This window comes from Toxotes jaculatrix, chromosome 17 (genome assembly GCF_017976425.1).
Source record: "Toxotes jaculatrix isolate fToxJac2 chromosome 17, fToxJac2.pri, whole genome shotgun sequence".
Classification (NCBI taxonomy): Eukaryota; Metazoa; Chordata; class Actinopteri; family Toxotidae; genus Toxotes; species Toxotes jaculatrix.
Window position 1 is genome coordinate 12,692,967 of NC_054410.1, and position 13,685 is coordinate 12,706,651.

Genomic DNA, 13,685 nt, shown 5'->3' on the forward strand with positions numbered 1-13,685 from the left:
AATTTGGAAGCAAAACAACCTTCTTTCCTCTGTTCTGTTTAACTTGATAAACTCCCAATGCTTTACGCCGACTGGTCAAGAGGCCCGTCAGGTTGTGCAATAATAAATTTGCGAGTGCCCTCTAGCGATATGCTTGGGACAGTGAGGATGATGAAAGCTACGTACGTGTCAAGATGTTTTATCAACCTTCCTTTATGTTGTCCCTTGAAAGAGAATATCAGTAATTTTGTAACAGTCTAAATATCCGGTTGGAAAGGAAGATGTAGGCCTGTGTTAAAGCTAAAAACCATCAGATCTATGTACTTTGTGCAATGTTTGTACGCAGCTGGGGGAGCCCCACGACACTGTTTGAATTTGTGTTATATCTATTTTTTTTGTATGATATAACGGTTTCTCGAGGAAGCTACACGAGTAATTGCTGAGTTCATTATTTTAAAAGTTTTTTTTTTTTACTCCTAAAGGCTTAAAGGTTAAAAGTTTGGTTGCTGTTCGTTTGGCTTCCTGTTGAGGGCGACACAATACATCTAATGAAGGCCAAAACCTCTGGCATAACACAGTATAGTATAGTTTTTCTTTTCTTTCTTTCTTTTTTTAAAACCATAATCTATGGACTTATGTTTTTCCTTTCTGAAAAAGCTTTTGCACTTTTTAAGCTTTTTAAAAAGATGTTTTTCTGTTAGTGATAGCGTTGGTGCTTACTGCCAAAAAACAACAACTTCTTTCTTCATGATGAGTCATTCATACAGTTATTAAAAGTTGTTCCTTCTTAGTTAATATTATGAGATCAATCCTGATTACAAGAATTGCAAAAAGAATGGCATCTGTATTGGTCTGTGTTACTTGTAGGTTTAAAAGAGCAACATTTTGTAGAAATGCTGGCTCAGTGATTGTTGTTAGCCAAACTAAGGCCTTATCAGTCTTCATCCAGTTGCCATTCAGTTAGCTTTAAACTTCAAGGCCAGATTTCTTGACCTGATGAGAACTTGGCCAGTGTGTTTACATGAGTGTCTTTGGCCCACAGAAGTAACTCCTCCCAGGAACAGTGATGGGAATTAGATAAAAGTAGTGACTATCTGTTCACATCTCACAGGATATGAGGAGAAATTTCCACAGAAACATTTCATTACAGTAGAGGAGAGTCACTGTGTGCGCTGGACTAAGCAGAAGGATGTTTTTTGTTCTTAGGAGACCCGGACTGACCAGGTCTGCGTTGATGAAAGCCATTCAGCAGAATCACAGGTCAACCATCTACAGCAAGCCACCAAAGGAAAAGATCGGCCCAGTGGTAGGACTGATAATCTTTGCTAGTAGTTGTATAGTAGAAGTTCAATAGGCAGGCATCACATATTTTTTGAAAGCATTCTGCAACCTCAGGAACTCGATCAATGCTTTTGCCTGTGAGTAGCAACAGGGTGCTAAATTACAATTAATCAAACTTTAAAGACAATATTCAGTCTTGGGAGGTCAGTATTGTGATACTTCACTTTATTGCCCCTAATGTGAGGAATTCAAGCGAACTACATTCCCCAGCCTGCAGAGTGGGAGAGATGTTTTATTCATTTCTTATCCATAAGTCAGTGTGAAGCCCTGGCCTCTGAAAAGGGATCCTATGATGGCACTGCAACATAGCGGACAGTGTTTATGCCACGATAAATCTGCTGATCTGTCCTCAGGGACATGCACAGGGGCTTTTACAAAGCTTGGCTCACGTTAGGAATACCAGAGTGCAGAGGGAAAAAGGGAATATCATGGTAGGAAGATATAAATGGGACTGCTTATATCACCTGATGAGTCACTGAGATCAGAACCCTTTCTGGTGGACACAGGTGTTCACCCCCCCCCCCCCCCCCCCCTAAATATTATTCTTCATGCAAAATAAAATTATAATAAATAATATTCTTATGATTTAATTCTATTCCGAAGAACATAATATCTGTTAATAATGAATTTATCTTAATGTTCTCATTTACTTTCTTACAGCAATCTGTCTTTGCCATGTGTGTGTTTACTGTGGCTCTCCTGGCCCCAGCTGGATGGATCATGCATCACATCCCAGACTACCGGCAGAGATCGCCTCCACAGCCGTGACTTCTGCAAGAACTCTGAATTCATGCGGACACCCATGCACTCTTATTGTGTCACTCTCTCCAATCTGTAAAATATCAGGAAATGAAGTAAAACCTTGGTCAAGTTTAAATCATGCTGAAACTATATAAAGCTTTGATTTGATGTCTGTTATATTTTGTTTGATTTCCAAATAAACATATAAAAAAAGAAATCTAATTTGAAGGCTGACTTCAAAACTATAATGCTTTAAAAAAAAAAACTTAATATGTGCTTCAGCACACTTTGTGAAGTAGCATAAATAGCAGTAACAAGCAGAGGGGTCATTCCAGGTGCACACTGCCATTACAGGATGTTACTCCTCCTCAGCTGGAGATGTGATGGAAATACTCCAACAGATTTTGGCACAAACCATAATGGGAAGGGTCTGTCAGTGCTTCAGACCGTGAAGTCTGTTTATCTTTCAGTTCTGCGCCTAGTAAAGGGTTCAGAACTTAATGCAAAAAATGATGCTTAATGCAAAAATGATAATTTAAGCACAGGTTTACAGAATGCAGTAGGCCTATAAACACATTTTAAACTAAATAAAGGAGATTAAATGATAGTTTACTCTTTCAGGGTTTTGGGTGACAATAGATATCAATATTAGTCTAAATATGGAGAATTAGCTTATTTACTTATAGTAACCAAAAATTAGGAAACACCGCCAAAAACAAGCTAATAAAATATCTAAATTTGCCTTGTAAAAACAAACAGTACGTGAACATATGATTTTCCTCCAAGGCACGTCATGGTTATGACAATGTGACAACCATCTGTTGCATGTTCACCCTTTTTAATATGCTGCACCGAGACAAAAATGCAAAGACACATTGAGGCAAACACGCTGAGGTGCTTGGTGTTTCCCCTCCTATAATCAGCTCAAAGAGGACTGAGGGGGTTGTTGGAATTCTTGAATGACAATTTCTCAAAGCTGGATCAGTCCATTTGGAAAGGTATGCTGCGGGGAGGTGGATATCAACATTCCTCTCCGCCATGAAAGAGTAAAATTCTTAAAATTATAAAACAGCCTCACAAAATGGTTCCTCGTTTTAATTCCACTAAAAGCTCGCGAAAACGACCGCACCACCGCCACAAAAAAAACCCCCTCAGTGTATAAATCCATCGCGCAGAGTGGTACAATCAAGCCGAGCCTGGGCTGCAAGGGGGGTATATTCACTTTTTCACGACTGAGGGAAACACAACGCCGGGGAGGAAAAAAAACACACTAAAACAACTGACAGTCTGGGTTTTATGTTTCCCCAAGTGTCTGCGAAATGTCTACGAAGGCAGAGCAGTGTAAGTACGACTGTGTCTGTGTGTGTTTTTTTTTTTTTTTGCCTGTCTTGTCATGGTCTTTTTTTTCGGAAACTGGAAATGTGATTTTTGTTTTAACCAAGAAAACGAATGAGGGGAGCTGTCCTTGGTGATGAAACCGCGGTTGCCAAGGCAGGTTGCAACACGTCCTCTCACTGCAGAGGATGGCTGGAGGGCTCAGTGTGCACACAGGAAGCCACCGTATCTCCCTGTATTTCTCTGCATGTTAAAACAATTTCGTTGCTAGATCTCACAGTCGTCACGTAATTTATTTATTTATTTATTTTTGATTGACGTGGCCGGATGAGGTGCGTGCGAAAAAAAAAGCGAGGTGTAGTGCTTGGTCTCAAGGTCGACCTGACAGATTCTTTACTGGACAATATGGTGGCATTAGACTGATCAATAACGTGCTTTGATCACATCGCCCTGAAGGCTGTTGATCATTTCCTCCTCATCCTTCCGATCGCTTTTGAACAGGTGGAAACCAGGCTCCACCTTCAGGTTCTCTCCCATATCACTGAATGATCTTTGCACACTTTTAACCAGCCGTTGCTCGCGTTAAACATATGATGGACGTAAAATGTGGGGTCAAACTTGGTGTTCGTGGCTTCCATTCCAGTTGGCTAAAAGTTGTGCGTGGCTGATATCGTTTAGTAGCCAATATATGGAGGAATCAATCAGGCTAATATCAGCAATGTTGAGTAACATATTGGCAGCTGTTTACATCTCTATCTTTATATATTTATTAGGTTGCTTTTGTTATAAACATGTTTCAAAAAATATATAATCATTTATCCCTTAAGATGTTTAAAATTAGAGAAGAGAGAAGCATGCATACAATATTGTATTGCATCACAGGCTTTGGCCACACATGCCCAAAGCCTGCAGCTGTTATTTTTATTTTGGGGTTTGCCATTTACAGGTCAGGGAGGAAGCTAAACACTACAGCCCAAAGTCACAGAAAATGGGTCAGCAATCACCCACTCCAACTTATTTTAACTCTTATTTAACCAGGCAAAAACAAATAATGCATTCATACCTAATACAGTGACATAGAGGGGAGTAGTTCAACATAGTGAGCAGCAAGGATTCATTGCTGAAATGTCCATCAGTTTTATTTGTTAAGGGGTGAGTACGCATGTTCACCCTTGACCACATTTTCCCAGCTTGTCTTGGGACTTGAACTGGCAACCTTTTGTACATAAGCTTGTTTCTGTAAGCAATAGGTTGCTGACTCCCCTTGGGCGTCCTGCAACCTCACTGCTATACCAGAAAGGTCACCTGGTGAAGGCCAGAGAGCCATGGGAACAGAGACTCTTTGTCAACAAAACAACAACAGATATATATATATATACTGTAGATTCATGCATGTTTAACCGTTTGCCTGAACTTTGTGCTCAGATTAATACTTTAACAATATATGATAGTCTCACTAGTGTTGATTTCCTTGTTACTCTGCTTTTTATTTTGTCTAGTTGCCTCTAAGATACGATACTTGCAAGAGTATCACAACCGTGTGCAACACAATATTTACCCTGTGCCCTCCGGAACAGACATTGCAAACACACTGAAATACTTTTCCCAAACCCTGCTCAGGTAAGTACCCTGCTCTGGAGCCAACAGGTGAAGTAACAGACTGTAGAATGTTTGATATTTAGCTTCCTTCGTGATCAGACAAGTTTACTTACTGTAGGTTTTTCTGACACATTTTCTGAAAGGGATGACAGTGACACCATTAAATGGCTGTAAGTTAGGGAAGCAGCCAACTCCGTCTACTGCCTTGGCTGTCCTGCTTTGAGGCTGCAGCAGATTTTCTATGGAGTTAGGGTGTTGTGGTAAAGCAGCAGCAGAGATAAACGGCTCAGTGATGTTTATTGACTCAGTGGTCGACTACCAGATGAAGGCTTCCCAGGGGCGGTGTGCTGTGTCCTTCCCAGAGGGGCAGGAGGGCAGGTCCTCCAGCTCTGCAGTTGCAGGGTCAGTCTGCTCCCCAGGGTGCTGTGAAAGCCTGAGGAAGGAACAACATGTTATTTCCTTCTCCAACACAGGTCAAGTAGGCAGCCATTTTGGACACATCGAATTTAATTATGTGTCATTTCCCTTTTCTTTTTTTCCATCTCAAACTTCTTTCCATATCAAAATAGAGTGCAGTGATAGGACACTTTTTTGTGTCATATGGTTGATTTAGTCTTACTGCCCCGCTGGCTTCATAGAAAATAGTAGTCCTGCCCTAAGTTATTAACTAATTTACAAAACGGGTGGGATTACTGAAGGCTGAACTTGTGTGCCCCACTTTTATCATTATTAACAGCTTAGGGGGCAATCTATTTGAGATTGGCAGCTGGCCTCAATTCTACACTTTATGCCTCAGCCCCATAAGGATTATTCCTACGCTGAGTGATGCTCACAGAGTATCCCGAATTCTTTGTGCTTTGCTGAAGGGCACCAGCAGCTACGGTGCACGCTGTTTTAAACATGGCCTCTCCTACGTTTAGATGGATTATGACAGGGGCTGCATCTGCGGGAATCTGCATTAACTCAAGTGACGATTTTGCCTCTCAGGGGCAGTGTCATCTGAGTGTGAATACAATCACTCACTATGATGCCACTGTTAGCTCTTGCTTGATATGTTCCCGAAGCACAGCCTCTTAGCCTCTGATATGCAGAACAAATCATTCTCCCCACCATTAGAGAGGCCTGCTTTCCTCAGCAGGGACTCCAGGATTATCTATACACCTGTGCCTTCCAAAGCCCGGGGTGAAGAAAAAGAGAAAGAGGAAAATGTGAGAGGGTGAGAGAGAGTGAGAAAGTGGGCGTAGTGAGCCTTGAAAAGTAGAGCAGGCATGTGTTGTGTTCCTGGAAAGAAAAAAGTGAAACGGCCAAAGGAGGTGTTTGCTGATTCATACACCAATTTGAGGTTCAGCACAGGTCAGATGCAGAACAGAAAATAGAGAAGGGTTAAACTTTTCTATTTACTGACAATTATACGTGCCTCCTTAAAGATGAGGCATGGCTTTGTCATGTTTCTCCAAGTCAAACTGAGCTCTGTGCATCAGTGAGCTTCGCTGACTTCATGCCAAAATGTATCACTCATGAGAATGAGTGAAGGGAGCAGGGATCATCCAGCACTGTTTAGACACTGGTTCAGATGTAGCTCAGTTTTGTTTTTACCTCACACACCTGAAAACATGTTACTTCAATAAGTCTGATTGTGCTTTGAATTACTGATACACGCATAGCCAATGATTTTGTATTGACAGTGCAGGGTTTGACAGTAAATGTATGTCATGTGTCTGTACCAGTGCATTTCTACATGTGTTTTATGTGTCGTATATGTTTGTAATTTTTGTGTTGTTTGTACGTGTGTATGTGTGCACATATGTGTGTGTCTTTGTGTGTATATGTTAAATGTATGTGTGTGAGTGTGTCTGTTTATGTCTATGTTCATTGTTCAAATTAATGATGTTTTCTATATGAGAAACTGGCAGTGAAAAAGTCATACTCTGAGATAAAGTCTGTTGTTGTGTATAAGTCCTGTTTGAGTTTATGCTGTGTACTAACACAGCTTTATGAATGAATCTACACTGACTAAAATCTTACAGAGTATAACTTTGAGGGGATCAGTCGGAAAATGTTACATTCTGCTGCTGTTTACATATAAACTCAACGTTATGCATCTAATGTTGTGTAAAAAAAATCTTTATCAAATCCCCTTTCTCACTCGCCAAGAATGCTGTAACTCTACTTTTTTTGAGTGACCTTTTAAAAAAAAAAAGGAAAAAACAATACATCAGCATTTTATAATCTGGGCTCTCATGATAAATCCCAATCATTTGCCTGATAGAACAGCTTAGCTCTTTAATAATGTGCAGTAAAAAGAGCAATGCTCTCTGGCCCCCCCCTTCCCCCTCCTCCACCCTAGACGCTCCACACTCAACCCAACTAGTTTTTGCTTTTGTTTTTCCTCTCTTAAAATTGAATATGTCTACCACCTTCCCCAGGGGACAGCAAACACAATTGTCCATCCTGCATTAGCTCACAAACATAATGCTACCAGTCATCTCCCCCGATACAACCTATTCCTTTGTCATTATAGTTTCTCCTCTACCGTAGATTAGTTGTTACATTTATTTTAGAAACCTGAATCCATATGCCTGTTGGATCTCATTATTTCTCCTGATGATACTGGTACAGTATCATAACGTATGCATACGGACATTATTTCTCTGGTGCAATAAACATGTGCTGTGACCTAGGAGCACTTGATCTAACCTCACACACATGTTTATTACTGGCTGAAGCATGTTTCAAAAGTGTCACCTCTGTATTTTCCCGAACCAATTTGGTGTCACTCCCATCTTTGACAGCCCCACTAAAGACAAGGAAATTTCTTTTTAAAATAAATTCCACGGCTCATTGGCCCTTTTGCATGGTAGCCACTGACCTTGCTGATTGGATGATGGCAGCCATCGAGGGACAGTCGAGGGACTGTCCCTTTTTGGAGAAGTATGGGGTTGCCACTGAAAACATGCCATTTTTTATATTTTTGCTCCTTGTCACCAGATACGCATGAGATGCAGTGATCATTGCAGTTTGTGCTCATGTTTTTTTTGTTTTTCAAGTGCAAAGATAGATAAAACGAGATAAATTGAATTAAAGTCACTCTGAACAGACAAAGCAGGGAAAAATTGCCCGTGCCTTCAGTGATACAGTCAAATAGTGAGACACTGCATCCTATGTGGGGTTTATCTGGGTTTGTTTTTTTCTATTTACGCTGTCTCTGTAGTGCCATTTCAATGTAATGTGCTGTTTTTTTGTGTCTTTGTTGTCTCTTTTTTTCCCTTGTTCCCCTCCCCTACCCTCCCTCCCCTCCCCTCCCGCCCCGGAGCAGCATTCTGTCCCGCACAGGCAGGAAGGAGAACCAGGAAGCTTCCAATTTGGCCGTGCCCATGACCATGTGTCTTTTTCCTGTGCCATTCCCACTCACCCCATCTCTAAGACCACAAGTCAGTTCCATCAACCCTACAGTTACTCGCTCCCTCCTTTACAGCGTTCTGCGCGATGCCCCGTCAGACCGCGGGGGGCAGGGGCAGCAGAGTCGGGACGCTCAGCTCTCAGAGTACCCCTCTCTGGACTATCAGGGCCTCTATGTGACCCTCGTGACCCTGCTTGACCTGGTGCCCCTGCTGCAGCACGGTCAGCATGGTGAGTCAAGGCCCAGTGCACCACTGTTTGTCATCATCATCCCTGAGCCGTCTGGCCTGCATGAAGCCACTGCTGCTTTTTTGGCCTCTTTTGTAACGGGAAGAGAGAAGTCCTGCTGAGGATCTTGAGGGATGCATGGGGTGATTGGGAGCACGCTGGATCCTGTCAACTTAATCGTTCATAAGCCATTGGATACACCAGACATAGGCCTTCTCTTCTGTGTATCATACTTGACTGCATGTTTATGTAAAGTGGGAGAAATGTTTTACTTATGTTGTCATGTGCAAATATATAAGTTGAATGGAAAGCACACATAGGCAAATGTAATTTTTTTTTTTTCTTGGATATATTTAGTATACATCTGAGAATGACTTATTTCCACACTGTTTTTCATGGGCCCAAGTCTGCATCACAGTCAGTGCTCTTATTTTTCATGAATATTTTACCACTGTTAAAAAAAGCTCAAAAGCATGAAAACCCATCTCCTTGACTAGAATGCTCTACTTTTCCTGAGGGCAAATTTTACTTTGGTGGCTTTTAAAAGAAAGCTCACTGCCCTCAACAGAAGCTCATATTCCAAATGTTCTCTTTTTTTTTAACTGTTAAACTGTTAAATGACTGAATTATCATGTACATTTGACATCTGTGGCTGCATACAGTATGTGAATACTGTATGTACAGTTTATTGAATGAGTGTCTGTGTATCTTTGTCTTTTTTTGCCTTTTCCCTTTCTCATCAGATCTGGGACAGTCCATATTTTATACAACAACTTGCCTCCTGCCCTTTCTCAGTGATGATATTCTCAGCACTTTGCCCTATACTATGATCTCCACTTTAGCCACTTTCCCCCCTTTCCTCCACAAAGACATCATTGAGTACCTGAGCACCTCTTTCCTCCCCATGGCTATATGTAAGTATGATCTGTCACAGGATAATTAACCCAACATATTCACCTCCTGTAAAAATGAAACCCAACCTGTAATTGGTATTATGTATAGCAAATTGAACAAAACACCATGAAATTGCAGCTTCTGGGCAATTTAAGCTTTGAAAACCACCCAAACACCCTCTGAATTACATAAACCAATGCTTCAATCTCCACTGCTACCTTGAAGAGAACTGAAAGCAATCTTTCAAGTTGTTCTCATTCTTTCTTTTTCTCTCCCTTGCTTGTCTGTAGTGGGCTCCACTAGGAGGGAGGGGGGCGTCCCGGCCTATGTCAATCTGTCTGCCTCCTCTATGCTCATGATTGCAATGCAGTACACCTCAAATCCAGGTAAAACCATCATACTGGCTGCTTTTGAAGCATGCATGCAAATATGACTTGCACTGAAATGAAATGTAATAATGGCTCTCGACTTAAGCTGGTCTCTGCTTTTTTCTAGTATATCACTGTCAATTGTTGGAGTGTCTAATGAAGCACAAACAGGAAGTGTGGAAGGTAAAGCACAATGGATGAGTTTCATTCCAAATTTAGATATATTATTTTAGAAAAATGTGATTCACTGTTTGACTTTTTGAACATTGACACCACTCTCATGTCTGTATGCTACAGCCAGTAGACTGTTAGCTTAGCCTGGCATAAAGAATAGAAACAGGAGAAACACCAAGACTGCCTTTGTTCAAAGGCAAAAAAAAATCTCCTACTAGCTAAAGCTCACTAATTAACACATTATATCTTGTATGTGAAGAAAAAAACTGCGATTAAAAACCTATAAAACCGCAACTTGCTTTTACCCTTTAAGCTAGCTGTTTCCCCCTGCTCCCAGTCTTTGTGTCAAGCTAAGCTAATGGTCTGCTAGTGCTAGCTTCAGAGTTGGCATACAGACGAACTGTAAACAATAATAAATAAATTTGAATAGAAAATTCAATATACAAACGGTCATCATAGTTTTAAAAGCAATGTAGTCTCTACAAATGAATCTAATTTATCTTGGAGTGAAAATCAAATTAAATCAATCAAGATATTTGAACATTAATGAATGAAAAGAAATTAGCTTAAACTAGTTTCTTTTCATTCACTAATGTTCAAATATCTTCAAATGTTGTTGCTCTTTAATAACTGTTTATGTTTTCTCTGTATGCAGGATCTCCTTTATGTAATATCTTATGGACCATCCCAAGTAAAGCCTCCAGCTGTGCAGATGCTGTTTCACTACTGGCCCAACCTGAAGCCACCAGGAGCCATCAGTGAATACAGGGGGCTGCAGTACACAGGTCAGATAATGTCACATCTGCTGCTTTATCTGTCCTTGAACTGACTAAAGGTCTAATCTAATCCATTTTTCTCCTTCCCTACTGCCAATCTTCTGTCTCTCTTCCTCGATCAGCCTGGAATCCAATCCACTGTCAACATATTGAGTGCCACAATGCCATTAATAAACCTGCTGTCAAGGTAACTTCAGTCTTAAACATATCTGGTACATTTATGGTTGTTGGATGCATAAAAAAAGATTCCACATCCCTTTTGTCTACAATGCCTTGTAAGTTATAGAAGAAAGATTAGCAGTTTGCTCTGTATTCAAAAGCTGCCTCCCTTGAGATGTTCTTTGGGAATGCATGGGGCATGTGCCAGATTTCCTTGCCGAGTTCAACCATGTGTGACGGTGTTTTTGGTTTTGCGGGCCCCTCAGTAAATAAATCTGCATGCCCAGACAGCTGCACGAGTAGGGCAATGATATCAGCTTCTGTGGTACTTTACACCGGTCTCTGCTGCTCTGCTTTATCTGTTCCGCCTGCCTTTACTCAACTGTGCTCAAAACTGACAAATAGAGTAGGAGCAGGGGCATGGACAGGGGCCGGATTTCAATTACCAGGAGCAGGGAGGGGGTACGGGTGGAGGGGGGCTTAATTGGAAGCGGTGACCCCACGCAGCCCTTGAGGATAGGGTGGCATCAAGTGAGCACAGTAAATTACAGTGCACCATCTGAACATTGAGGCCATGAGCAATGGGGTTTAGCACAGGGCCAGGCACAGGTTGCGAGAGAGCGGAGTGCAGCATATGCACGCAGCCATGCACACAGAGGCGTGGGGAGACAGGTATAGGTGTGAAGTCATTTCTTGGTCAAAATCATGATTGTGCTACTCCTATGGAGTACTATGTGAGAGGGACATGTGGAAAATATATGATACTCTATTCTAAAAGACTGTATGAAAATCATGAAATGAAAATCTTTAAAAGGGGATTTGTGATTTTTTCTTTTTGCTGAGTTTAGTAAATTTTTTGGGAGAGTGGGAGAGAGTCTTTAGTGACTGACTGAGAGAGCACATACTGTATATTATTACTTTCCCACAGCAGTTCCCACCCTGATTTTTTTCTGCATCTGTACAGAAAACAGAACTATAGTAAGATGGCAAGTTAAAAGTGTCAGAAAAATCCAAATGTGTCATATAAAGTGGCATATTAAGTTTCAAATGTGTACTTTTGGTCATAAATGACAAAATAAATTGTACCAGTTCCACAGAGTTATATTACTAACATAATGTTAATTCCCCCTCCCCACCCCCATGTTTTATTACTGTCCTTAAATGAGTAGCAATTGTTTCTTTCCCTTTTGTTTGCATGAAAATAAAACATCAAAGTATCACAATGTTTATTGTAAATACTACATGCATATTCTGACTCTACCTCTATCACTTTTGCAGATGTGTATAGATCCTACTCTTTCTGTTGCCCTGGGAGACAAGCCCCCTCCTCTTTATATATGTGAGGAGTGCAGCCAGAGGATAGCAGGGTATGCATCTGTTTCACCTCTTTTCCTCCCCCTGCTTCAATAAGGTGCCATTCCAAACATACATCACCCACTGCCTGCCTCATTACTCCTCTCTTTAACCCAGGGGAAATACATTGCCATGGTTACGTAATTCCCTTGCGCCAATAATGAGATCATCATCACAAAACCACGCAGCCAATTGTTTCTCTTTTCTCCAGTGTGTAGCATATTATAATTGCATGGCTCCACAGTTTTGTATTTTCACTGATATAGTGAGAAGATATTTTGTGTTCCAGCTCTGTTTGGAAGTTGAGACTGCTGTATATGCACCAGGTGGACATATACGTAGGCTCTGGGTAGCACTTTACCTTTAAATCATTTATTGTTCATACATTTTGTTGACCTTTTCAGAGACCACGCTGAATGGCTCGTTGATGTACTGCTGCCCCAAGGTGAGCGCACACAACAAGAAGCAGTTTGAATATTCATTGTTTCAATCTGTCCTGCTTTCACAAAGACATACACAGTAAATAGAATATAGGATATACATAGTGTACAGATGTTCAGTACCTGCAATAAACTAAAGCAAGGTTTTTGGTACATGATACAGAGGCACAGATTTGATACAGAGACTAACACAGATAAGCATGAGCTATTGGTAATTTAAGTTGTATGTAATGTATAGAAGTTGCTTTGTGCTGTATGTAAATTTTATTTATATTTTGCAATGAAAAATATGACTAATTCAAAAAAGCTGCTTCTGTTGTCTGCAAATTCATTTTTGCTGATTTGTCTTTACAGCAGAGATATCTGCCATTTGCCAAAAGAAGGTAAGATATATATATACAGCAACATGAAACTAATCTGTCTGCTGTCTGTGATGTTCCCTGCTGCATACAGCATGATATAATACTGTACCCTACCAATTGTTCTATATTTAGAACAATTTAACCTATGCAGGCAGTTGTTGTCATTACTGATTTACTTCTGTGCTTCGTCAGAATAATGAAATTCTGCTTTAAACTGCTGAACCCAACTAAAATGTGTCACCACAAATCAAACAGTACACTTTTTCAGTGTTTTATCACTGAAAACATGAACAAATTGAATCTGTCAACCTTGGCAATATTTCATAAAATACATTAATACCTCTGATCCATAGCAAGGTCATTTATTTATGAACCTGAAATACTTTCCCCATTGCGGAGTCCATTCATTGAAGTGGCTCAGTAAAAGCCAAGTCATTTCAAATGAAGCTGCTGGGGCGTGATGTTTGTTCGCTGCTGCTGAATGCACTGCCGAGGGCACAAGTGCTCCCTGCTGGTTTCCAGGGCGACACTGGGAAA

General features: G+C 40.8%; 2 protein-coding genes across 2 annotated transcripts in view; both read left to right on the forward strand.

The window, feature by feature from the left end:
• Window positions 1-1,104: 1,104 nt before the first annotated feature.
• Window positions 1,105-2,277, forward strand: si:dkey-85n7.8 (COX8 domain-containing protein). The gene is made up of 2 exons (XM_041061101.1): window positions 1,105-1,285; window positions 1,981-2,277. The coding sequence occupies exons 1-2, from the start codon at window positions 1,169-1,171 to the stop codon at window positions 2,086-2,088; spliced, it is 225 nt and encodes a 74-aa protein (XP_040917035.1). The 5' UTR covers window positions 1,105-1,168; the 3' UTR covers window positions 2,089-2,277.
• A 1,034-nt stretch (window positions 2,278-3,311) lies between these two features.
• LOC121197355 (protein unc-79 homolog) overlaps window positions 3,312-13,685 on the forward strand; it is a 31,742-nt gene continuing 21,368 nt past the window's right edge. The window contains 11 exon segments of the mRNA XM_041060933.1: window positions 3,312-3,402; window positions 4,896-5,016; window positions 8,312-8,625; window positions 9,366-9,536; window positions 9,807-9,902; window positions 10,012-10,067; window positions 10,714-10,843; window positions 10,957-11,021; window positions 12,272-12,360; window positions 12,751-12,791; window positions 13,141-13,169. Of these exon segments, the coding sequence (XP_040916867.1) occupies window positions 3,381-3,402; window positions 4,896-5,016; window positions 8,312-8,625; window positions 9,366-9,536; window positions 9,807-9,902; window positions 10,012-10,067; window positions 10,714-10,843; window positions 10,957-11,021; window positions 12,272-12,360; window positions 12,751-12,791; window positions 13,141-13,169 (1,134 nt within the window). The 5' untranslated portion in view covers window positions 3,312-3,380.

What these genes read in the sequence shown, in the direction of transcription:
- si:dkey-85n7.8 (XM_041061101.1), top strand. Translation starts at nt 1,169, where the DNA reads ATGTTTTTTGTTCTTAGGAGACCCGGACTGACCAGGTCTGCGTTGATG. An exon ending in AGGAAAAGATCGGCCCAGTG is followed by an intron (nt 1,286 to 1,980) that starts GTAGGACTGATA and finishes ACTTTCTTACAG; the next exon opens with CAATCTGTCTTTGCCATGTG.